This window comes from Neospora caninum, chromosome VIII, assembly GCF_000208865.1.
Source record: "Neospora caninum Liverpool complete genome, chromosome VIII".
Lineage (NCBI taxonomy): Eukaryota > Apicomplexa > Conoidasida > Eucoccidiorida > Sarcocystidae > Neospora > Neospora caninum.
Genome location: NC_018395.1, coordinates 385,443 through 411,186, shown reverse-complemented (window position 1 = coordinate 411,186; position 25,744 = coordinate 385,443). Strand labels below are relative to the sequence as shown.

Here is a 25,744-nt window from a genome sequence, read left to right as displayed (position 1 = left end):
AGAGGTTTCCTCTGGCACAGGGCTTTCTTGCGAAGCGGAACACGCCCCTGATCGCTGTTTTTGACCCACGACCTCTGAGGAGAGAACGGATAAAACGACGCATCCCCAAGCCTCGTAAAGGCAGACGCCTCACGTCTTGTGCGTGTGCATGCGGTCGCGGTGGCTTTCTGTGCTTTCTCCTTTCTGCCTCCGTCTTTTCTTTCTGCTGCGCAGTTCCTTTGTCCTATCGTCTCGCTTCTGTCCCTCCCTGCTCGGTTTCGAGCAGTTTCTGCCTCTCGTGTCTTGCTTCCGTCATCTTCTTCGCTTTCTCCGGTGACGCGCGAAAGCTCGTATGGGCAGGCAGGCCTCCCAGAAGTTCGCCTAGGAAGGGAGCACCCGACCGGAGGCGGAAGATATAGACCAAAAACCGCAAAATAGATAGCAACGGACTCGTCCGCGTCCCGCGCTGCAAGGAGGCCCGAAGAATGGGTAGAGTCACACCTACACCCGAGTGTGCGGTGTACATACACCCGAGACATATAGATGTCAAATGCGAAACCGGGTTCCGAAAAAAGAAGGAAAACGAAAAACACGCTCCGCAAACAAATGTGCCGAACGTCGTTCTTTAGAACAAAAACGCTCCGGCACTTCCTTTTCCCTCCTGCCACCCAACCTTCGCGCTCTCTCTTTCGGCCTCTCCTCCCGAGTGCCTTCCCTGCCTAGACGTGTAGACGCGATTTCTTCTTCGCATTTTCCGATGCTCGCGGCCGTGCCGCTCAGTTCCCTCAACCATTCTAAATCTCCTCATTTCCTTCTTCCCTTTCTTGCCCGCGTTTTTGCCTCTCTCTGCCTCCTGCGTTTTCTGCGTTCGGCCGCAGGCACGGGTCTTTCAAAACGTCTTCGCCCCTCTTTTCCCTCGCCCCTTTTCCTGGCCCCTTCTCTCTGGGAGGCACTTCACTCGCGCTCGCCCACACGCTCTCCAGCTGCCCTCGCTCCAACGGGATTGTTTCAAGGTCCCAGACGCGTTTTCTCCCACCTTCTCGCGTCTTTGTCTCCCTCGCTGCTGCCAAGACTCGCAGCAGCGCGACTCCTCCCGCGGGCCTCACAAGGAAAAGAGCCGAGTCCACGCCGGCCGCGCGCAGGTGCGCGTCGGCCGCGGCGGAAGAAGAAACAGGCGGAGGAGAGGGAGACGGAGAAGGAAGTCGGTGAGCCTCGGAAGGATGTTTTTCTTTGAAAGACAGAATGTCCCACTGCAGACAGGGCGCGAGGCGCTCCTCTGCACTGTCTTTGGCGCCGGCAGTCTCGGCGACAGGCGACCGCTTTGCCACATACAGGCCCCGAAGCTGGACACAAAAAACGCGCGACTGGATAAATGCACCTGTTCAAACGTACATATATATCTATATATATATCTATATATATATATATATATATATAGATATATTAATATTTGTATAGATATGTATAACTATTCAAGGACTCATTAAAAGATGTGTAGATTGGACCCTGCAGCAACGTCAGAGCATAAGGAACTGTACACAGGATGACATCCGGCGGTGTGCCGGACCTCGAATGACTCTGCCCCGTCTCTTCCACCTTTTTCAAATCTAAAAACGCACCCACATCACAAGGACGCAAAAGACACAAACGAACAGGAATGGTAGCGGCATCTGTTTCGATCCTTCGAGGCAGCTGCGTCTTCCGTGGGGCAAAGAGGGAGGAACGCAAACCGGCAGCAGCTACACACCACTTGCAGCGTCAATGCATGTTGATATAGGCACAACAGTACACTTTCATATGTAGACAAACGACAAATGCATATGCACATACATATTTATATGCATAGAAATAAACACATATATATGGATATATATATATATATATATATATACATGTATATATACGTATGCATCCGCACATATGTATGCGCGCGTGTATTTTGCGTGTCAAACGAGTTGAAAGGTGGGGCGTGGTTTCGCGCGTTACCCGAGCGATGAAGCGCCTTCCAGCGTCATCGTTACGCAGGAGAGAGATGGTGCATCCGCCCCAGCCTATGGAAAAACAGACGATTTCGAGAGTCGAAGGCCGCCTCGGGAGGCGCGGACGGCAGATGTGCGGCCGAAGAGCAGCTTGCCAGACTCTCTTGGGCAGAAGACGTGCAACTGTCAAGGTTGCCAAAAATGCAGATGCGCACTGTCCCCATATTCCCCCTGCATCTCTCTATACGCATATACGTATATATATATATATATATATATATATATATATGTTTACATAGGTGGAGAAAGCCGATGTGTAAGTACAGAATCTTTTTCGGTTCCAATGAAAATAGATGAATGTTACTATGCTCACACAACAGGCACCAAGGTTCTGTGACACATGGAGAGTTGTGTGGAAGAAGAGAGGGAAACCTAGCCACAGGGAAGCAGAGAGAGTTTCGCCTCACAAGACTGTTCCTGTGTGGTTTCCTTTTTCCTGTTTTTCTTTTGCGCGGAGCAAAGCGTGGGAAGACTCGGGTTGTCTTTTCTCACCGGCGCCGGTCATGCGGGAAGCCACAGCCCCGCCTTCGTCAACCGCGACGGCGACAAAACGGTCAGCCTCTTTGCAGCTGCAGTCGAAGTCTCGTGCACAGGAGAGGTGCGAAGCATGCATCAGCTTTCTGGTTGCCTGCGGAGACAAGGGAACGCCGCGACTTGATGTCGTGCGAGGGAAAAAGCTGGGAAAACGCCCGCGCGGAACAGAGACACCGCCAAGGGCCCGAGACGAGAGACATCCTGTCCCGGGGGTATAGGCGAGCGAGGCGAGAACGCAGGGAGACAAACCAACGAAAGATCGAACAACGCACCTCGAGTTTCTCGTCGAAAGCCAAGTCCGGATTCTCGCACGCCGCAACGAATGCATGCACCCGCGCGGCCTCAGTGAAGACGTGGACCGCGCGTCTGAAAAGCGAAAAAAAAGAATCCGGAAGCGAATAAGGGAAAAGAAGGTCAAGGGGCAAAGAAGGTTAAGGGGGAAACGAACACGCAGGCTAGGAAAACAAAGAGGGTGTGAGAACAAGTACCAGACGGCACAGCGACGGAAAGAGACAAAAGGAGGCAGAGATCTTCAATCACGAGACTGCAGCTGGACGTGACCGCAGACGCATTCGAGTTTTGTTCTTTCTTCCCTCGCGCACGATTTCAGCTCCTGCTTTCCGTTGGCGTTGCCTGTACACTTACTGTCGAAGGCAGAACGTGTCGTTCTGTTTCCAAACCTCTTCCAGGAGAGGAAGGAGTCTCACGACCTCGGCAATCACTGTGAGCCCTAGCTCTTCTTCCAGTTGTCTCCGCGAATATTCCCGTTTCAGGGCTTCCTTTGCGAGTTCGACTGCTTCCTGAGGACAGAAGCGAATGCGAAATCGGAACGATTTGTGGAACCTCCTCCCCGTCTGAGTTTTTGCAGAGTAAGAGCGGCGAATACCGACGAAGCACGTCTTCACGGAAAGGCTCCAAAAAGGCGGCGAGCGAGAGACTTGCTGTCATCGAGACGAAATGGACAGAGCCATCCGATGCATCTCGAGAGAAAGGTCGGGTTTTCGTGGGGAAACACAGCAACGCATTGCGGACGCTTCCTGCGAGGACCGCGATGCCTTTTTTCATGGACAGCCGGGGACGCAAGAAGCCCTCACGCCCATCCACTTGAAAAAGATCCTTGTTCCATTCACAAAGGGAAGGAATGGCGCTTACGGAGAGAGACAGGCCTGCAGTCTCTTGAGATTTGCGCAGCGTCCACGTACGCAACGCCTCCCCTGTCGGCAGTGGTTTGCTGGGCTGTGTAGACCTAGGCAGCATCCGCAGGAAGCAATAGGAAGAGAGCGGCGAGAGAGCAAGAAAGAGGAAGAAAGCGAGCAATGAGAGAGGAATAAAGAGGAAGAAAGACAGCGATAAGAGAGGAAGAAAGAGGAAGAGACAGGAAGAGATAGGGAGAAAGAGGAGAAGACAGGAAGAGATAGGAAGAGGTGACGCTATGAGGAGGGAAGAAGAGAGGAAGAGACGAAAGACGAGCTGAATGCACCGAGGCGGGAAAACAGAGAGAATGGGAAGGGCGGCAGCAAAGGCGCGAGACACGGAAAAGACGGGGAGCTCAAAGAGTGTGTACACGCAAGAGAGAGAAGAGGGGCGGGAAGGCATGCAAGTGAGCTGCACGAGCCTTCCCGACCAAGAACCGGGGGCGCTGACGGTGTCGAACGGAAAGCCGAGAGAGAGGAAGAGACTAGAGAGAAGAATGAAGAGACCAGAGAGAAGAATGAAGAACGGGGACAAGAAGACGCCCCGGGCGGAATCGCGGCAAGATTAGTCGCTGTAGATTCCTGCCTCAGCCTGACCACCCCTTCGTCCCTTCCACCCCTTCGTTTGTCCTTGCACCAACTGGGCGATTCTCTCCCGCTCTCACTTGAGGAGAAGGAGAGCCGCAAAGAGACACTCCATGACTCTCTTGTTGAACAGCTTAGCTGCATGCGCAGCTTTTGGGCTCGACACGAGTGTGTGGGCGACAGCAAACTGTACGCCAGGGGGGAGACGAACAAGGCGCGTTTGAAGGGAAGGAACGAAGGAGACGAGCGTCGCGGACTTCTCCGAAGATAAGACGATGACTGACTGATCCATCCCTCCGCCTAGAAAACGAACAGAAGAAAGTAACATGGAGAGGGAAAACGTGGAGAGCGGCAAACAGGAGAGAAGACGCGCAGGACGCCAAGCAAGCGCCTCGAGTGTCTTTCTGGAGACTGTCTCTTAAGGCGTTCATTTTTCTTGCCTGCTGTGCCGACGTGGCGTTCGGCGCGAGTCGAGAGTTCTGCGATTTCCTCTCGCGTGACCGACACGCTCAGCGCTGTGCATACAGCTGTGACGGTCGCAGCCACGAGTGAAGAAGACGAAGAGAGGCCCGCAGCCTGACGAGGTGCACAAACACTCCAGAGAAAAAAGCTGCCCTGAGGCGAAAAACAGAGGCCTATATCCCACACTAGGGCGTGGTCCCTAAACAGCGATCAACGAGGCACAGGACCACGCCATTCAAACCTCGACAGAGAGACTCCCTCTTTCCTTACCGACACAACCACGTACATATATATATATATATCGATATGCATATACATCTCTCTCTCTCTCTCTATATATATATATATATATCGGTATTTATATACATTTATATTGATATTCACGTATACGTGCTTTTGTCTGTACAGTGCCTTCTCATAGATCGGCCTCTATATCACCCGAGGACGATGGAGTAGAGTACCGAGAATGGTGGCACACACCCTTGTGGATACAGGAAAGGCATGCATATAAACCCAGTTTTGCATATACATACATAGAGACGTACACACGTGTGTGTATATTGATGAATGCGAATGAAAGATGTTCATCCCTTGCAACTTTTTTGCTTGGAATCGTTTTACCATGGGTAGATTTCCTCCAACGAGGATTTGAAGGCAAGGAAGGCAGCGTCCCTCTGGGGTACGGAAGGCCTTTTCACAGGCTGCTTTCCACGTCCTGAGTTGGTGTTTCTGACCTTCTTCTGTGCGTCCGACGCCGAAGAGCCTTCCCACTGCGTCGAGGTCTTTGCCGCCTATCAGATATTCTAGCACCCCCACTATGGCCGCCAGAGGGTATTTGAGCCAGCCGTCGTTCTTTCGGCTTCCTGCCGTTTGCTCCGCCGCATCGTCGGATCCGACCCGCCTTGTCTCTGTCCCTGCGGAGTGGATCTCCTCTCTCGCGCCGCCCTCGGCCTTCTCCGCAGACTCCCCTTTCTCTCCAGCGTCAGCGCCGTTCTCTCTCGCTCCGTCTCCCTCCCCTCGCTCTTCTCCCTCCCCTCGCTCTTCTTCCTTTCCTCGCTCTTCTTCCTTTCCTCGCCCCGACGCCTCGCCTCTAGTCAGACGCCGCAGCTGCAACGGCAGGTCTTCCACGAGCTCCACAGTGCAGCCAGCAAAGCGGTCGCCGTGCGTGTGACGGAGGGCGAGAAAGGGAGAAGAGAGGGGAGAAGAGAGGGGAGAAGAGGAGGGAGAAGAGGAGGGCGAGGGAGAAGAGAAAGGCGAGGGAGAAGAGGAAGGGAAGAGCCCCGGAGTGGTTGGTTCAACTGAAGCGAGGTGCGTCCTGTCTCCGTTTTTCCGGGGGTCAGTAGATCCAGGGGCGCTCTCTCCACTGTTCCTCTCTTTTCGACTCGCCGCTCCCTCTTGCGAAGGCGGTAGAGAGCGCGCCGGAGACGAATCGCAACAAGACGCGGGAGGAGGAAGCGACCGAATAGCACAAGTCGTGAACTTGTCGATCGCCATGGGAAGAACGGAGTACCCCTCGTAGTCCAAGTGTTCTCCGATGATGTTGATTCTGAAAAGAAACAAGCTCGGTTGGTTTTCTCCCACCTACGAATGCCTCTCTCTGACTCCACTTGCCTATGCAGAGATATATCACTTATCGACAAATTCAGACACAAACAGAGGGACAGCGATAGCTGGGGATCCAGATGTATATATATATATATATATATATGCATATCGATATCGATGTAGCTATATGTATCGATCTACCTTCCTATCTGTCTAGCTCTCTCTTGATCTCTCTTCCTTGGTCTCTCTCTTTGTCTACCTATCTATCCGTATACTGTCTCTATCTTTTTCCCCATGAATCTCTCTCTATACAGTAAGGAGCAAGAGGAAGATGAGTGTTTAGCTAGAGAAGCGAGAAGGGGGGAGAAAGAGAGGTGGGAGAGGAGAAAAAGTGGAATGCGGGGACGGAGTCCCACCTCCCAGGAGCGACGACAAGGAAATCGGGGAGGGCGGAATTGAATGCGTCTTTGAACGCCTGAACTGTCTCCTCAGCCAGCGGGGCTTCCACGTCCTCCGCCGCGTCTCTCCGGCGTTTCTTCACTGAAGAAAGGAACAAAAGAGAGAAGAAGAGATAGACAAGGAAGACGGAGGCGGAGACAGGAAGCAACGATCTTACTTTTAACACCGCATAATATGCTAGAAAATACCATTCAGGTACGATATGAAGTGGTGTTACGAACCGGTTGTCCATATATTACGCCTGGAACATAACCGATGTGGAATAACCTTAATGCAGTAGGATATTGAAATCCAACACTTTCAGCTGTCTTAAGCAGTCCAGCAGGGTCTCAGATAGGGACTACGATAACGAAGCAACGACGACACGAAGGGGAAAAAGAGCGGAAGAGAAGAATGTTCTAACATGGGGGGCAGAACTTGTGTTTGCAGAGAAGACACAAAAGCATTCGAGTCAGGAAAGGAGAGAAAACGCCTCTGTACCAAAGAGGTAGACGCGAGGAAGCAAGCCACACGTAACCACAGGTTTACCTGTGTTGCAACACACACAAGATGCGCTAGGCGCTTACGACGAAGGGCGGGGTTTCCTTTCCTTCCTGTCGACAAGGTCCAGAGTTTCAGACTTTTTCTGTGACTCACTTTTTTCGGCTTCTCCAAACGGACGGTCAATCGCGAGGGACGTTTAGTGCCGTACAGCCACACCATACAGGACAGCAGCGCGAGAGACAGCGAAAGAGCAGGCTAACTGGGAGCGGCAACGACACGAACAAAACAAAAACAAGACAAGAAATGCGTCGAGAAGGGACGCAAGACAGACCTTTTTATAAAGACAAACAAAGAAACGAACAAAACAAAGGACTGAAGAGGAGAGAAAGGCGCAAGCACAGCGTTTGGGAGGCGAGGGAGACAGCTAGGAAGAGCCACGGTAGGGTGTATATACACCCGGCGAGAGACACGGGCGTCGTCTCTCCGCCTTTCCTCTGTCAGCTCCCAGAGCCGAAACGTGTGGAACAAGAGAGGTCGTTGAATGCGAAAACTCGAAAAGATTTTGCTATGGCAACCTTGTTCAGAGCGACGCAAAATCAAGGTTTTCCCTCCTGGGGCAAGAGAAACCGTGCACGACAGTCCGTCTCCAGCTGTCCGCGCTTCTTTCCGGGTCATGAAAGGTTGCACAACTACCCTCTGTTTTCTTTCTGTCGAGCAACAACACAAAGAACTAGAAAAAGGTCCTTTCTCACGTGGTGGACGCTCGCCGAGGCCTTTATTCCTTTTTCCCTATCTCCTTTTTCTTTCTTCCCTTCTTGTTCCTGCTCGCTTTTTTCCTTCTCTCCCACCCCGCTTTGTGTTGTCTCTGTTGTCGCTTCGCTCGCCGAAGACAGGATAGGCTGCCCCCGCACCATTGCTTGTGTTTCCACACACGCAAAAAACAAACATGACTCTCTCTCCTCCCGTAAAAAGAGAAAGCGCTTCTCGCACGCGTGAGAGACTCCGGCCTGTGGCCCTGGGCCACCGGGGGGCGAGGAGACACGTCGCAGCGCAGCAACAGGCTTCAGGAACGGCTCGCGTCGTCACCTGCGTCGCACCTGCATCGTCCCGGCACTTTTTCACTCTCTCTTCTTTCTCCTGCATCTCGACCAAGAGTCAAGAGGTGCAAAGAGGAGAACTAAGACGGATGAGCAGAAGAGAAATAAGGAAGAGGGGAAAGGAGACAGACAGGAAGAAGACAAAGAAGAAAAGAGGAAGAAGCAGAAACAGAGGGAGAGAAGGAAAACATGGAAAGGAAGAAGAGGAACGCGAGGGGGCCAGGAAGACGACCAAGAGCAGACGATGGAGAGTGAGAGAAAGGCAAGGCAAGGACGTTAGGCAGAGAAGCTGGCAGAAGGAACAACGCGGGAAGTGCGTTCAGTGGCCGATGACCAGAGAGAGCATGCCAAAGTAAAAACAGAGGGAAACATACTTCCAATCAGAGATAACAAAACGCGAAGCCTATCACAGAGGGGACACAGGACTCGTGTTTTTGTGCACACCTCACAGATCTCCTGGACCTGTCAGATGCCACACTCTGTTTTGAGATCCTCCGTTGAACTGCGAGAACCCTTGACGCCCCCCAAGTCACAAAGCGAGAGGTGGAGAACTGGAGCTTTGCCTCAGGCAACACACCGCACCAGGATGCACTGGTCTGACGCTTCTGAAAGGTGTACATACACCAGAAAAGGTCGCAGAAAAAGGGCGGAGCGGTTTCGTAACCCTCTCTCCGTCGGTACGAGCGGCTGTGGGAACAGACGACGTGGGGTGTGTCGCAGATGAAGCAGGATCCGCCCAACGGGGCAGTGGTGAACGTCAGCAAAGCATCTTGTTGAAACGCGCGATCGCGGTTAACAACGCTCCTCTATCGCTAGGTTTCTCGACTCTCAGTGCGACGGTGGCAAGCAGTTCCGCACCTTTCGCACTTTGTTTAGACTCCCCTTCTAGAGGCGTATTTGACAACGCGATCGCGGGCGTAGGAGGTGCCCACCGAAGGCTGTCACACACGTCAAGGCTTCCAAACACTTTCTAAAGGATGTTGCTTCTCGTCGACCTGTGTCAGAGAGACTTTTCCTTCACAATCCGAATAGGGGTTTTAAGAGACAGGCTCGGGGCCTCGTCTGCTTGCTACTTTGTGGCGGTTGCTTCCCTGCGCCGCAGCCGTGATTGTCTTTCTTTCTGAGCAACCTGAGTTCTTCCATTCTAAAGAGGCGGTGAGGTTTCCGTTGAGTTCTCCTGATTCCAAGAGACGTGCCCGCCACTAGAAAACGTTCTCGGATTTCTGCTTGGCCCACGATCGACCACTCGGGCTGTGAGAGCGCCTGTGCGTTTCCACTGCATGTGACGGTGCACCTGTTGTGTGCGATCTCTCGAGTGGAGCAGAACGAAATCCTTCACCCCGGAAGGAACCGCTTCCGGGTTTCCCGTCAGCAGCCTCCCACTTGGTCAAGAGCCTGAAACACGCAGAGCCTCTGATGCAGCCCGCCGCCGAAGGCGAATTGGGGGGACCCCTCCTGGCTACTTAACCATATACGGTGTACGTACACACACCTCCGCCTGCATGCATGCGTCTTTCTGTCACGACTCGGGGTGTTTTTCTCTCTCACGCAAGCGGCCTGCGCTCTCGCCGAGACTTTCGGACTCTCTGGATGGCGGCCACATGTCTAGGGGGAGGCACACTTTCTCGGGGGTCTAAAGCTGTCCGGAGCCCGCTTCACCTCTACGGAAACAAAACGTTTGCAAATCTGTCGAGAACGAGAACGGAGAGCTCCTCGTGTAGAGGCTTTCGCGTCTGCATGCCTACCTTGGCAGCCGAAAAGGTATTTTGAGCGTTGACACGCAACCCACCGAGGGGCGACAGAGCAGAGAGGAGGGCAAAGCGAAGATATGAAGAAACGCGGGAGCAGACGAAACGCGAAGGGAGAAGACGCATGTGCAAGAGACGTGACAAGACAGAGAGGGAAAAAGAAGATGACGGACGAGAAAAAGAGGAGACGGTGCACCGCAAGGAAGCAAGAAGGGAAGAGCGAGACTTCGCAGCAGAGATAGACAAAGTGGCGGAGAGAGAAACGAAACAAGAGAGAGAGACACAAACAAACAGAGACAGGAAGTCTACGGAAAAAAAGACAGAACACAGGCGTCAGGAGAGAAGACTTTCTCGGGGCCGAACGCAAGAGCAGAGCGGAGAGACGTGGAGCTGACGGGAGAAACCGGGGGAGGCCAACAAAAAGGAGACGCAAAAGAAACACCGATCGGTGGCGTGGGAGACGAAGTCAGAAAGGAACACGGCCAATAAAACAGGCATTGGGCAACGCAGTTGATCAAGGCCTCGTTCCGCGCCTCTCCAAACCCCTCTCTGGATTGTTCGTGCTGTCATTCGCTCCATTGTGGTCTCCCCGTGCTTCTCCAGAAAAACTGCCGCGACGGCAGCGCTCCGGTCTTTCTGGCTGTTGTGGGAGCAGAAAACGAAGACCGTGAAGAGAAGGCACTGTGGTCCTACTCTCTCCGACGCTGTCTTCGCGCGCTCGCTTCTGCAGTCTACGCTTCTTCTAACCCGCCGAACAATTCCTCTTCCAAATCCACATCTTCCTCTCCCGCGTCAGGCAGAGCACCTGGCTCAGGGGGGTCGGCGGCAGCGCCTTCTTCGCTTCCCCAGGACTGGGAGCTCTCGGCTGCCGTCCCCACTTCGCCAGGCCCCGCCGCGACTGGGCCCGAGTGGGTGGTGAAGTCGGGAGGTGGAGGGAAGAGACCGTTTTCGCGCTGTCCCTCTCGTGAAACGGAGACTGCCTCGGGTGGCTGCGCATCGTCGTCCATGCCCAGCAGAAGACTCTCTTCCAACTCGTCCTCGAGAGCTTGGTCGAGGGCCCCGTCGGAGCCTTCTTCGGGGCCTTCGGTCCCCGCCCCCAACTTCTCTCCACACGCATCGACGCCGAGTCCAGTCCCCGGCTCTTCTTGCCCGGGTCTCCGTCCCTCGGGGCTGTCTCCTCGCGTCTTGAACGTCTGCTCCTCGACGAACGACACCCGCCGCGCCTCGTCTTGTTCGCCGCCTGCTCCCAGATCGAAACAGGTATCTGTCGCAAATCCTTCGGCTTCGCCTTCCATCTCTGCGTCCACCGCGAAGCCTCCGGAGGGGACGGTCGCCTCCAGGCCGGGCTCCTCGCCTGCAGAAGCAAACGATTCAGATGCCGGCGAGACAGCGGCCGCAGCGAAGTCGAACGCGCGATAGAGACCGTCTTGGGCCCCACTGAGGCGCCCTTCCGCGTCGAGCGTCGTCTCTTCTAGCGCCGCCTTTGCAACTTTCTCTCGATTCCGTTTCGCCAGGATCTGTGCTTCTTCCAGTAGGCTCTCGACGCCGTCTTCCACCACACGCGACCTCGAAGCCTCGGCGGACAGTCCCTGGCCTGCTGTCTCCGCGGGCCCCAGGGACAGGAGACTCGGGTCTGCGTCGCCCGCGTCGACACCTGGGGCCGCGAACTCTTTGAGTTTCTCCAGTTCGCTCCACAGATACCGCTGCGTGAGGAGATACTCCGCCGTAGCCAGATTCTCGTGGAAAGCTGGCTGCACAGAAGCGTCGGCTACTGAGCGCTCGATGTCGTCCCACGCCGCAGTGTTCTCCAGAGCGTCCTTGTAAAAGACGAGAGCTGGAGCGAGACGGTGCGCTTTCGCCGGGGCGTCTTCGCTCGCGTCTTTCCCCACATCGTCCCGCCGGCTGTCCACGGCCTCTTCTTTCTCGGCGTTTCCGTGCTCGACCTCGCTTTCCTCCTCAAAACACCCGCCAAAAAAGAGTTCCTCGGCCAGAAGATCTTCGTCTTCGGCGTCGTCCTCGTCCTTCGTCTTGCTGGGCTTCGCTGCCTCAGCCCCTCGCGCCCCGCTCGGCGCTCCGGACTCACGCTTGGAGACAAGCGCGAGGCAGGCCTCTTCGCGGCGAAGCCGCAGCGTTCGATTCGTTCTCTTTCTTTCGCGAATGCCTTGAAGAAGCCCCTGGACAGGCTGCTCGCCCCACAGCCGGTCGAGAGCAAACTCGACGTGCTGCGCGGTGACCTCAATCACGCGGCCTGTTCCTCCGCCCTCGAGCGCGGCCGCGGCCGCGGCGCTCGAGAGACTCGCCCGACGCAGGCTCCCCGCTGGGGCTCCAGGGATGCCTCCCGGCGCCCGTCCGGGCCCCGAGGGAGACTGAGGAACGGCGGAGCCCGCGCTGGGCGGCGACAGACCCTGGACAGAGGCGCTGAGTGAGGACGGCACGGCCGACCGGGAGAACGGATAGAGCGGACCTGCCTCCTTGGCATCAGAGACAGGAGACGAGACAGAAGGCGGGAGAGACAGTGAAGAGCCGCCGCGCCAAGTCATCGCATAGGACGCAGCTGATGCCACGACTTCCTCCACAAAGTTGTTGCAGCAGACGCCCAGCACGAGAAGAAGGCCTGCGTCTTCGTCCTCTTCTTCGTCTGCTCCCAAGTCGCCCAAATATCCCTCGCCTCCCGTCTCCCGGCCTCCCTGGCAGTCTCCCTCCTCTCCTTTTTTCTCCGTCCCCGGCTCCCACGCTTGCGACGCGGCAGCGCCCGCCGCGGAACGCCCAAAGCCGTCCCCGCCGGTGTCTCCCCCTCCTGGGCCTGGCGAGGGAACCCCTCCTCTCGGGGCTCCTTCGCTCCGACGCTCGCCATCGGAGTCCGCCACAAGGCTCAGCAGGCCCGCGGTAGCGCCGGCGTCTCCGGATGTCTCCTCGCCAGATGGAGCTGACGGGGCCGTGCGCGGCTCGACAGGCTCGTGGCCTCGCTGAAACCGCTTCTTTCGCCGCATGCATTCGCGCACCTGACACGCGCGCCGTCTCTGACGCTCTGCCTCTTCTTCGTCGTCCCAACGGGACCCGTCCGGCTTCGTGGGGCCTGTGCTGTGAGAGGCAGGCTGAGAGGACAAGTGCGACGAAAACGGTCGATCTCCGCTCCCAGGGGAGCCTGCGGCGTCCGTTCCCCCAAACGCCGCTGCCGGCGCTTCCCCGGCCACCGCCAAAGGGCGAGACACATCCCCGGAAGCGCCTCCGGGAGTCCGCCCCGCCGCTACAGTGGAGCCCCAACCGCCGTCTTCCTCGTCGTAGTCGAGCTCGGGGTCGGCAGCCCACTTCAGGGCGTTGCTGATGAAAAGCGACCACTTAAGACTCTCGTTCTCCACGGCGACTGCCGTCATCACGTCGTCGCCGACTTCCCCGTTTCCAGTCGACGCAGCCGCGCCTGTTCCCAGCCGGCCCGCGTCGCGTCGCCCTCCACTTTGGGCTAGAGGCTTCCGACTCGTTTCCCGTAAGCCTTCATCCCTTTCGCCTCCTGCGGGCCCGCCGTCGCCATGCGCGCCCGTCTTCCCCTTCTGTGCGCCCGACAGAGCCCCGCCCTGGAGATCCGACCCTCCGAGGCCCGCGCCCGCAGCGCCTGAACGCGGGCGCCGCGGGGCACCCCCCGGCCCCACAGACCCCGTGCCGAGCTCCTCTCTGTCTCCTCGCGAGCCGCCCCCCGACGATGGCCCGGCCTCCACGACTGAACTCGCCTGACTGCTCTTCCCGCCGCCCTTGGACGACGTCCTGCTTCCCGCACCCTTCCCCACAGCGAGAAATACGGCGCCCGAGGCGCCGCCTGCGGGTCCGTGCGCGGCGAGGACTCCAGGCAGACTCGTCTCGGCAGACGCCTCGGCGGCTTGCGCAGCGAGAGCAGCGGTCGCGGCGACGGCAGCAGCTGCGGCTGAGGCGAGGCTGCGGCTCTGCTGCGGGGTCGCGGTCAGGAGGCCCGTGGTGGGGACGTATCCCTGCTGGGCGACGGGCCCCGGGACGCGCCCCGCCGAAAAGGCTCCGGGCCCGAAACCGGAGGCGGAAGGCACGTTGGTCGCGAACGGAAGAAACGGCACGGAAGCGCCCTTCCCCGGGGCCGGGGCGACACCGGCGCCGTTCTGGGGGCCTTGCAGGGAGACGCGCCCGTGGGGTTGAAGCGTCTGGCGAGGAAGAGAAGTCGCGAACGGAGACGGACGGGCCGCGAACGCCTGCGGAGCGACGCCAGAGGCAAAGTGTCCCGAGAAAGACGGCCCGGGCAGGGCGCCGGGCCTCTGAGGTAGACCCGCGAGAGAAGAGAGAGAAGAGGCGTCTGCTCCTCCAACGGCGCCGTAAGCTTGGTAGGGCGGCGGGAGGCCTGCGGCGTGGCTGTACGCACCCTCAGGGCCCGCCGACCTGCCGAGCGAGAGCGACGCAGCCACGAGATGTGCGTTTTCAGGAGACGACGGAGGCACAGGAGCCCCACTCGCGTCCCTGGGAAGCCCATAGCCCTGCTGTGGGAACGACATGTTGGAAGGCAGCGGCCTACTCACCGCGTGCTCGTGTCTCCTGCGGGACTGGCAAAGGGGCAAACGGCGCGGAAGCCCCAGGACGGTGCCCCGCTGTCGCCGGTCTCCCGACCGAGGTCCACGCCCTCCTCAGCTCCCAGGGGCCGACTGCCACGGAAGCTTCAAACACTCTGGCTCTTTAGGGACGGAAAAGGGACAAGAAAGCGAGGGCGAGACATGTGAAAGCGCTTTTCTGGGGTTTGGTCCCGCTCTGGAGGAAGCATCTCAATGGCATGTCCCCGATTTTCACCGTCGAGTGTTCTTCGCCCTCAAACTCTCCTTTCGTGCTTCCACGTCTCCGCGCGTTCTTTTCCTCTCCCTCGCGTCGCCTCTCTTGACCCGCTGTCTGCTCCCCTCTCCTGCGGCGTTCCCCCCTCCCACCCGTTCTCCCTGTCGCCTCCGTTCATACGCCGAAGGAGCGGGAGGAAGCCGCGAAGAGACACGGGGCCCAGAACGACACCGCCGCCGAGAGCGAGAATGGCGAGGACGGGCGAAGAGAGGGAGAACGGCGAGGACGGGCGAAGAGAGCGAGAATGGCGAGGACGGGCGAAGAGAGCGAGAATGGCGAGGACGGGCGAAGAGAGCGAGAATGGCGAGGACGGGCGAAGAGAGCGAGAATGGCGAGGACGGGCGAAGAGAGCGAGAACGCGGAGGCACGAGAGAATGGGCCGGAGGGAAAACTCAGGACAGAAAAAAAGAACGGGGGGACGGGCGGGAAAGGACAGAGGCGAGAAGGCGAGTTGAACACTACAGACTGCAGCGAGGCTAGAGAGACGGAGACAGCCAAGGAAGACGGGAAAAGCCGAGAGAGAGAAAGGGAGAGACGCAGGCCGCGACGGCCGGAGGGCAAGAGCTGCCCGAACGCTAGCGCGCGGAGCCTACCAGCGGAGGGGCTGACGCTGCTTGAACTGTGCAGAAAGTAGGAAAAACGAAAGGAAAACGGGCAAGGCGACCGAGAGGAAAGACGGCGCGAAACAGAGGGGAGAGAGACACCGAGAGAAGCGCGAGAGAAGGACAGAGAAGAGAACGAGGGAAGGAAACAGATGGAAACGAGAAGAAAGAGAGGAAAGAGAGACGCACACAGCCGAGCAACTTTCTTCTTCTCTTCCGTTTCAACGCGTTTGGGTCCAGCGACCCTCCTGCTCCCGTGATACGCAGAAGTTACTTGGGACAGAAAGAGGCCCAAGAGGAAGTCTGGCGAGCATTTCCTGGCCGTGGAAGAAACCGACGCCTCGAGGTAGGAGAGAAGTTCCTCGTTTGAGGATAGCTTCTTTTCTGTGATCTTTTGTTTAATGGGAGAAACAGAGCGTCTCGCGAACGCCAACCACTGGCGAGCTGTGTAGCGCTCACACATCTTTTCCCGGCTGTCGAAAACCACTTGCCTTTCCCGCTGCATGCACTGGCGCACCACGCCACTCTGCCATTCCAGCTTTTCTCCTTCTGTCTCTTCGCCCCTTTCCTCTTTCCTTCTGTTCTCTCTTCTTTTCCAAGTCGCCTCTGCTTTGCTGCTTCGTGGCGCGTGTGTCTTTCTGTCTGTCCTGCGGAGAGGCCTGTTTCTCCGTCCTCGAAAAACCTCGGAATCACCGAGAGAGCCGGTGTGGCGAGGAAAAGAGGACTGCGCGCCTCTCACCAAGGCCCATTCCCTTTTCTTCCACACGCTCTCTTTTCCCAATCTGTCGATACATCGAAACGCACCGTCTAGCAGCGACTGCCTGCTGACTTTTTCCGCGTCTCCGTCGCCCGCGACGGCACGCCTGTCCGACCTTCGTAGACTCGCGCGCTCGTCGTACCCTCCCCTTGCTCCTCCTCCTCACCTCGTTCGCGTTAGCGGGTGTCTCCTTTCCTCTCTCTCCAGTTCGCTTCTGCGGGCGTCTCCTTTCCTCTCTCTCCAGTTCGCGTTAGCGGGCGTCTCCTTTCCTCTCTCTCCAGTTCGCGTTAGCGGGTGTCTCCTTTCCTCTCTCTCCAGTTCGCGTTAGCGGGTGTCTCCACCATGTCGCCTCCTCGTTCCGCCCCCGCGGCGGCGGCCTCGTCCAACAGCAACAACCGCCAATCTCCCTTTTCTCCTGCAAGCAGATCTTCCTCGTCTTCCTCTTCTGCTCGGGCGTCTTCTTCGGGTCGACCGTCTTCCCCGGCTGCGAAGGCGAGCTCGTCTCCGTCTTCCTCGCGCAAGACGTCTCAGGCGGCGTCCGCCCCTCTCGCTGGTGCCTCGCCCTCTTCACCTGTAAGGCCTCGTCCTCCCTCGACTATGCCCCAGAGAGATCCCAGGGAAGTCGCTGCGGAAGTCCTGCCGATCTCCCCGCGCATGTCTCTGGCGTCGATTTCTCCTCCAGCGCTCTCCTCGCTCTCTTCTCTTCTTCCGTCTCCCTCTGAACAGGACGCACCTGCAGTGAGCGGGAGTCCGACCAAGGAGGCGTGCGCGGGGGGGACACATGGCGACGAGGGAGAGAGAGAGGCGACACCCCTTTGGCGAAAGAAAGGGTTCGCGTCTCGTGAAGGACCAGAAATTCCCCCTGCTGCCCTCGACTTTCTGCATGCGCTGGAGGCCCTAGGCGAGGGGCTCGGCCGGAGTGGGTGCCCAGCGAGCCACGGGAAGCAATCGGGGACTTCGTTTACAGCGACGAAACGCGAGGGAAATGGAGGAGAAAGCGGAGAGGGGAGGAGAGCCGAGGAAGGCGACAGACGCGAGGCGTGTGAGAAAGAAGGTGGGGCCACATTCGAGGCAACTTCCTCACTTTTCGCGCCGTCGCTGAGAGCCCTGGGGAAGTCCGGCACTTCCCCAGAGGGCCTGCGGTCAGGCCCGGAAGGAAGGGGAAAGGCAGAGCCACAAAAACACGTCGCAGAGAGTCCTGCGCTCTTCGATGTACAGAGGGCGTGCGAGCTGGCTCTGCTGCGCGACTTGATGGAGCCGCCGTTCACGCACTTTTCGCCGTATTTCCCCTCTCTCCTCTCTGGAGAGACGAAGCAAGAGGCAGAGAAAGACGCCCTCTCGTCGCCCGCCTCTTCGGCGCCGCTGTCGCCCACGGACAAGCTGAAGTGCGAGAAGGAGGCTACGACGCCCCTAGAGGCCGTGGCGGATGCTGGCGAGTCCGCGGAGAAAGACGGGAGGAGGGAGCTGAGTTCGGCCGAGCTTCTTCAGCAAGTGTGCGGTCGCGCGATGCTGCAGCGCACCTTCTTGGGCTTGGCAGCTGTACGTACACTCGACGGTGCGCTGAACGAAGTGTGGGAAAAGGTGACCGAGTGTATGTACACCCGGAACCGAGTGCGTGCTCTGGAAAAGGCGGAAGCTGCGCGGCTTGCACAGGAAGAGGAGCGCGAGAGCGACAACGAACCACAGAAGAAAGAAGACAAGAGCGACATGGGAGGTGGAAAGAAAGCCTCGTCCTCCAGTGGTAAGTCGCGAGCAAACGGAGGAAAAGGCCAACGAGACGAAGGAGCGCGAAGCAGAGACGGGGAGCGCTCCGACATGGCACATCGCAGGACAAAAAACCAAAAGAAGATGTTCGTGATGGGTGCGATTTAGTGCGTTTTCCCCGCTGTCTTCGTGTTGTTTTCTCTCCGCTTCATTCGTCTGCATTTTCTCTTTGGCTTCTTCCTTCTTCGTGTGACGCCACGCCCTGTGGGGGAAGGTGAACGCTTCTCTCGCTCGGCGTGCCTCGAAAATTCTGATGTGCATTCCACTTCGTTTGTTTCCACATCCTTCTCTGGTCGCTTGAGTCTGCCGTCTGCCGCTCCCGGCGTTCGGGCTTGCGGGTTCTTTTCCTCGTCAATTCCCTCGCCCTTTTTGTCTCCGCTTCTCGAGCGGCCGCCGCGCTTTTTCTCTCTCTTTCTTGTGCTTCCCCGTGGGGTTTCCTCTTGTTTTCCACGCAGTTCCTGTCCCGTTCCTTTCTCCAATGGTGCAGCCGTGCCTGCCTCGCAAACGGGTCTGCCTGCAGAAGAGGAGACAGGCCGGAAGGACGCAGGCGCTTCGCAGTTGGCCGTCGCTCGAGTGAACGCTCCGGTGGCGATCGAGGCGAGGACCAAGAAGCTCGGAGACTGGTGAGCGTTCAGCGCATGGGCACGGCTCTCGGCCGCAAAGGGTAACCGACACTCTTGCATCGCCTCCCCGCGTCGTCTCTTCCCTTGGGTCGTCGCGCCCGTTCAGTTTTTTTTTCACTCTCTCTGGCTCGTATTTCTCCCCGTCGTCCCCTCACGCTCGTCCTCGCTTACGTTTCTCTATAGGTCGTTCCTTTCTCTCTCCTTCTCCTTCGCTTGGCAACGCTTTCCTTCCTCCTTGATTTGGTTTCTGGTTGCCTCTGTGCTTCGCCACTCTTCGTCTCTCGTGCCTTTTCTTCCTAGCCACACTTTCTGTGTGGCCTCTCGACTTCGGATTGTCCCAAGGCCGGGTTTCCTTGTTCTCTTTCCGCTTTTGCTTTCGCCGCCGCGCCAGGTACTCTCAAGTTCAAGACTGCTTGACCGTCTCCTCGCCCGATGCTCCATCCGAGACGTCTACAGTCTCCCCGTCTTCCCCTTCCACCTCTCCTTCCCCTTCCACCTCTTCTTCCCCTTCCGCCTCTTCTTCCCCTTCCGCCTCTTCTTCCTCTTCTTCGCCTTCTGGTGATTGTCCTTCGTCGGTTTTGTCTGACTTGAGGCGGCGTCTGATCAATTTGCAGTGGAAAGAGATTCCGCAGCGGGTGTTGAATCTGCGAGCGCAGAACCGGTCGCTCTGTTCCGTGCAGCAGGAGACTGAGGAACTGCTCCACTTTGTCTCTCTGGGACGCAGCTGTGCCGCGACGGAGAAAGAACGGCGAACGTACCGTCAGCTCCTCGTGCATCGGAAGACGGCGGAGGAGAACGCCTTCGAGACTCCCGCGTTCGACGCGTTTCTCCGACACCTGCGCAGTCGGAAGGAAGAGCCGGTGCACGACCTCAAGCGCGGCCCGACGCGTGGGAGAGGCACGGGGGGCGGCGCGGGCACTTCGCGAGGCTCAGACGCGCTTCCCAGGAAAGGCGAGACAGAAGAGAAAAAGTCGCGGGACAGAGAAGACGGCGAGAGAGACGCAGACTCTCAACACGCCTCGCTCTACGCAGCAGCCGTCGCCGCAGTGGCGGCTTCCCAAGCCGGCGAGGAAGGCTGCGACCGCGCTCACGAGACGCTCCTGCTGCTCCTCAACTCGGAACTCCAGGAAAGAATCAAAGAGAAGGAGAAACTCGAGGACGTCAAGCGCCAAAGAGAACACGTACGTTTCCATTCAGGGCGCTACGGGGGTGACGAGCGCACCGGGGCGGTGGATAGGCGTGCGTGGCGTGCGTCCCCGATTCCCAGGCTTCTTCCAGGCAGTGTGCAAAAAATACCAGCGCGAAGGCAGTGTGTTGCCAAGAAACAGCATAGTTTATGCCGGAAGGACGGTGCCGAAACTGTTTCCCCGACGGTCACTTTAGAAGGATGCAGAGCTGGTTCATCCTCGTCACGGTCGCATCCGTTCCTCTTTCTGTTAGACATCCACCCTCCGTTTTCTGGCGCTGAATCGCCGACGAATCGGCTCTGTGTCGCCTGTGTGTCGCCTGTGTTTTTGTCTCCTGTCTGGGGCGCGAGGTGCACTGAAGTGAGCTTTGAGGACTTCCTTTGTTTTCAGGCGGAACAGCAAGAGGAGGCGTTGGAAGCGAAGGCTGCGCAGTTTCCGAAGAAGCTGCGGCAGCTGCAACAGGTTTTGCGAGAGCTAGACGACATGTGCAAGTCCTTTCTCTCGAGCTGCTCCTCGGAGAAGCAAACTGTCGAGTTTCCCACCGAAGCCAAGCGGCTGCCTGCGCCGCTCCTATCTCTCTTTTCGTCCTTCTTCTTCCACGCTCGCCTCTCGGGCGACGCCGCGGTTGCGGGTCTGAGCGTCGAGGACTTGTCCTTCAAAAGGCAAAAGCGAGCGCGGGGACGGGAGACGAGTGCACAGGCGCGCGACCGCGAAGACGCCCCGGGCGACGGCGAGACGGACCCAGCGCCCAAACGGAGACGAACGGGCGAGTCGGCGAAGGACGATGCCGGAGAGGATGCCGGCTGCTTGGAGGCCGGGGAGCCTGGAAAGAGCAAAAAGAGAGAGGACGAAGACCGAGACACAGACGGAAGTGAAGAAGGCGGAAAACGTCATCTGGAGAAACTGCATGAAAAGGAAGTCAGAGTTGAAATCGCAGCAGACCCGCATCTCCCTCTACCGGTACGAAACGGAGACTGCACACAAAGACGCCCTGCAAAGATGCGATACCTCCAGATCGATCCAATCGAGTCGGTGTGGACATACGTACCTATATATATATATATATATATAAATATAAATAACTATATATAGTTATGTTTGTACTTCCATATAAATATGCCAGGGATATGTGCGAATATATATATATATATATATATATATATATATTGTATCTACCATATTATTGGTTATATATCGCGCGTGTGTTTTCAAGTTTTCGCCGCGGTTCGGATTCCGTGTTCGCGTTTCTCGCTTCGGGAGTCCCACGTTCCTCTGTCTCTGGTTTCGTTTTTTGTGGAAGCTGCTGCGTTAGGCCGTCTCTTCTGAGATGCTCTGTCTGTTCTCTGTTGCCCCAGTCTCTTTTCCTCCCCGCCGCAGCGTCGGGGGCGTCAAGCGGCCTTTCGCCTTGTGCTGGGAAGTCAAAGGTTCCAGCGAAACTTGAGGGGGGAAAAGCGGAGACAGGCGCCTCCGTCTTCCCCCTGCAGCTCGTCTTCCGCTACAACGCGAATCTCGAGGTGACGCTTCTGCATGCAGTCCTGCCGCCCAAGGCCATGCCGCACCCCACAGTCCCTTATCTCCAGCATCTCTTTCCAGGTGAGAAGAAGAAGCGCGGAAAGAGATCTGAGAACGACGCGATGTCAGAGCGCATATCACGAGAAAGCAAGGGGGTGCATGCGGCGATGAAGAGGCCCGGAGCAGCTGCGAGCGCCGACCGTTCGCAAAGACTATAAACGCAGAAGGCACCCTCTCTGTTTTTCGTCGTTTTCGTGATTGAGACTCGCCTCGCGTCTTCACGACCCTGACTGCATCTTCTTTCATCCTCCAGGCAACTTTGCGGACCTCGGCGAAATGCCCGGCGCCCTCGATCCGACGTAAGCGCAGAGAGTATCTCGAAGGTTCTCTTCCCCCTGGAGACAGAATTTCTCGGCAAGTTTTTTTCTGCGCGGCGCAGAGACACATTATGCTCGTGCAGATTTTTCTCGACGCTCGCGCCCGTAAAGGCTCTTCTTCGATACAGAACACTGTACAGCTCACTTGCTTCTTGCAAAGAAAGCTGCATATATATATATATATATTTCTATATAAATGTATATATTTCTATGCATGCATGCTTGTAGGTAGGTATTTGTGTGTGTATGTGTGAATGTAGCGCGGCGTGTCCAACGTGAGTGCGAGTCGTGTGTGCGTTGCGATGTGCTCTGCAGTCAGGGCTGGTTGTTCAACTGGGTAGCCGCGATCGCTTGCCTGCCTCCGCCGCCAGGATGTTGCGCTTCAGCGCACGTGAACGTCAAGGAATTTGTGGCTGCGATTCGCCGACGAGGTTCGTCTCCTTGCCGTGTTTGCTCCTTGCTCGGCGCACGCGCGCCTGCCTAGCGAGCGTCTCCGCTCTCTGCTCGCGCCCCTTTTTCTCTCCTACCGTACAAACTTTTTCGAGACGGAGGGTCGGTGCCGTGGCTCGGGGTGTTTTTCCGTTCCAGTGCGATTTACCCTCGCGACAACGCGCGAGGAGGCATCCCGACTCCGCGTGCCGCCTGCAACCGCATTCTTTTTCCGCGACCTCACTCCCGTCCTGAGCATCTCTCTTTCGTTTTCGTGGACGAGAACAAAGACGGGGCCGGGCATCTATGCAGCTGATCCGTGGGTGCCAATGGGGCTTCGTTTCCCCTCTCCTCGAAAGCGACTTCTCCCCTCCCTTTTGCGTTTGCTTCTGCAGTCTACGCCCGTGTCTGGACACTCCAACTTGTCCATCACTACTGGTAGGCGACTGCTTTCCTTCGGCCTCTCGACAACGCAGGGATCTCGATGCCCCGTGATCCGTCCTCTCGTGTGAACGCTAACCAGCTTTTGCTCACAAGTATTGTCCTGATACAGCCATCTGTGTATAAGGGCGCATATTTATATATATGTCGGCCTAGGGATACATCTCACGGAGGTTATCTGATCTGTACTTGCACGCATATTTCTCAATGAATGTGTTCGTTCATACAATAAGATAAACATATATATATATATATAAATATATATATATATATATCACTGCAGGTATGTAGGCGTAAGGCATCGGCTGCGAATGCGCATTTGAAAAACTTTTGTGTATACGTGTACGCGAATCTGGGGATCGCCCTCTTTGATCTGTTTGTGTTGCGAGTCTCGGTCTTCTCTCTGTTGCTTTCGTTCTCTCCCTGGATTTGTCATTCCTGTCTTCTTTTTTCTCTCTGTCACTCTTCGCTTGGTTTCCCTGTCGCTCCCGCCATGCTTGCAGCCGGCAGCCGGATCGCCCGCCACCCGTGCAGGCTCTTCACTCGCTTCTTCTTCTTCTCCCGTCTCCAGGGTCGGCGCTGGGCACTTGCGTCCTCTTTGCGCCTATCACTGCCTTCGAATTCTCTGCGCTCTCGGCAGCTCCTGCGGAGGCGATTTCCCTTTTCTGCGGAACCGACGAAACGCGCCCAGGAGAGAGAGACACCAACTCGCCTTCTCCCATCGGCGCCTTCTCTTCGAGTTCAGTTCCGGTCTCGGCACTGGACCGGAAGAAGAGAGACGAAGAGTTGGAAAAAAATGTTTGGATGAAGATGCAAGAGGCGTTCCTCGAAGACGAAGACGCACTCGCGTTCAAAGCGATCTTCGAGGCACAAGGTCGGCGCGTTTACGCGCTCATAAAGGTCTTTCTGAATGACAAGTGAGGACCAACTGAGGACACAGTCTCTGTCTTCTCTCGTGTCTCTTTCTTGTTCTCTCTTTCCTCCAGCATCTGCTTCGATCGCTTCTGTCCGTGCGTCTTCCGGGTGTTCCGGTTTTCTTCCTTCGTCTCTTCATTCTTGTCTCTGTTCTTTTCCCGGTGCCTCCTTTTTTCGTTGCCGCTCTTTGTTTTCTCAACAGCCGCTGTTTCCCTCTCTCCTTCGCTGTCCGTGCTTCTCTCACGCCAGGTCGATCTGGAGGAGACACCTCGGCCATCATCTCGCTCCTCTCTTTGTCTTTTTCGTTCTTTTCTTTCTTTCCTTTTCTGCGGTTTTGTAGTCCGGCACAGTTCCGCCTGTTCGAGGAGAGTGTGGCGCCTGCGACAGCTGCTTCGCTTACAGAAGCAAAAGAAGAGAACGACGACGCGGGAAACAGCGAGATGATGGAGTCTGAAGAGATACCAAAGGAAGACAGACGAGAGGAGATCGAGGAGGGACCGGGTGGCCCCTCTCTGGAGGTCAGAACGGCCGAAAGCGACACAAAGCGTCTCACTGCGATATTCGCTCCATCGTCCCTCTGTGTGGTTCACGTCGTCACATACACATTCAGACACATACAAAGACGTGAATACCTTGATACCCACACACATACTTATGCAGTGACTGGAAGCATTGGGATTGCTAGGCAGATGGCGAGAATCGTTGACCCAAATATCGCAGCGACATGCAGGCGGAAATGCCACATCTGCACACATGAACGCATATATATATATATATATATATTGTTGGCAAGCATGCATGTGTATCGTGTGTGATTATAACTCTCTTCCTGCATATACATCTATTCATTTGTATGTATATGTGATGCATCACTGTTTTTGTTGTTCTCGGTGTGTCGATCTATTTTGGTCATGTTCTCCGTGCGCACCTTCAGGCACTGGAGGAGATGGTCAATGCGACGGTGGTGGAGCGTTTCTCCGCGTATCCCGCGAAGCTGTCTCTGGGCCTTCTCGCAGCCCAGATTGAGCACCTCAAGGTAGGCTCCTGGGGAAGGCGCCAGAGCTGAGAAGGACGATTCCTTACGGACTCGCCGCGCCCGTGCGCCTCTCTCCAGAGTCTCGAGAACGAAGGCGGAACAGGATGCACGGCGGGAGGTGTCTTTTGAGCTCAACCTGCGCTTTACCTCCCAGCGCATGCTTTGTACACTCCACACCGCACAAGTCGTTGTGTTCGACACGAACGAAAAGAATGAAAAGTGACTTCCTCCAAAGTGCTTATAATGGAGAGATACGCATGCGGAGGTGTTCCCCAGCATGGCATAATATCCCTATGTAGCTTTATTAAGCGTCTTCTCTTTCCATGCGTATGTAGATGAACATAGTGGTATATATGTAAGTATACCCACATACCAACATATATATATATATATATATATATATAGATAGATCGATAGATTGGTTTGCATGTATGAAGCGGTTGAGAGGCGGGAGAGAGAGCAACAGTCTGGGCGAACCGAGAAGAACTTTTACGAGGAAGGGGGAAGACTGCGAGAGGGGAGGCGTGTTTTCGTCGTGTTTCGTGTCGCTCTCTGCCGCGCGCTTCGTGCCTGTCATTTCCTTTTTTCTGGCCTTTTTGTGTCCCGCTTCTTCCTCCAGTGCGGTGTTGACCGTTACGTCCGGGGCGAGAGCCTGCAGCTGCAAGCAGCCGGCGAAGAGAGAGGCGAGGTGGACGGCATCAGCGACGTGAAGATGGTGAAGAGGGACATTTTGTCGGGAAGGCGCTTTCGAGGCGAGAACGACGGCGAGGGTGAAGGCCTCCCTGCAGTCGACGAGGAAGATGCGGTTGTTGCTTAGAGAAAAACCTGTCGCGACGCATTGAGAGCGGCGACGGCCAATAGTTTCAACGCAAGCGCTGACAGATGGACAGAGCAGTGGCGGAGTGGTCTGCGGAGGACGAGATAGTTTGCGGGGGAGAACAGCGACAGACCGCGGGCGTCTAGACGCCAACGGGGTCAGAATTGTTTCCCGGTTTTCTGGGGTAGACAAGGAGAGCAGGCGAGCGCGATTTCTCAGGGCGAGAATGACGCGCGGGCACGCCGCACCGAGGAGCCTCTTTGAGAAAACCGAGGCACACTGAAGGCGGGTTAGAAAGGCGAGAGAGTGCGGCACGAGAAAACA

General features: G+C 56.7%; 3 protein-coding genes across 3 annotated transcripts; 1 reads left to right on the top strand and 2 right to left on the bottom strand.

The window, feature by feature from the left end:
* Positions 1 to 773: 773 nt before the first annotated feature.
* NCLIV_030570 (hypothetical protein) lies at positions 774 to 8,422 on the bottom strand (the record flags this gene model as incomplete). Its single annotated transcript, XM_003883253.1, has 8 exons — positions 774 to 1,322; positions 2,825 to 2,918; positions 3,198 to 3,352; positions 3,705 to 3,798; positions 4,411 to 4,630; positions 5,527 to 6,338; positions 6,754 to 6,877; positions 8,377 to 8,422. The coding sequence occupies 8 exons, from the start codon at positions 8,420 to 8,422 to the stop codon at positions 774 to 776; spliced, it is 2,094 nt and encodes a 697-aa protein (XP_003883302.1).
* A 2,433-nt stretch (positions 8,423 to 10,855) lies between these two features.
* Positions 10,856 to 14,632, bottom strand: NCLIV_030560 (conserved hypothetical protein; the record flags this gene model as incomplete). The annotated part of the gene is made up of 1 exon (XM_003883252.1): positions 10,856 to 14,632. One exon carries the CDS (start codon positions 14,630 to 14,632, stop codon positions 10,856 to 10,858), a length of 3,777 nt encoding a protein of 1,258 aa, XP_003883301.1.
* Positions 14,633 to 16,661: 2,029 nt separating this feature from the next.
* NCLIV_030550 (conserved hypothetical protein) lies at positions 16,662 to 25,420 on the top strand (the record flags this gene model as incomplete). The annotated part of the gene is made up of 12 exons (XM_003883251.1): positions 16,662 to 18,060; positions 18,571 to 18,706; positions 19,098 to 19,887; positions 20,284 to 20,853; positions 21,249 to 21,486; positions 21,719 to 21,764; positions 22,098 to 22,213; positions 22,607 to 22,649; positions 23,156 to 23,569; positions 23,908 to 24,085; positions 24,502 to 24,603; positions 25,223 to 25,420. The coding sequence occupies 12 exons, from the start codon at positions 16,662 to 16,664 to the stop codon at positions 25,418 to 25,420; spliced, it is 4,230 nt and encodes a 1,409-aa protein (XP_003883300.1).
* Positions 25,421 to 25,744: the final 324 nt, after the last annotated feature.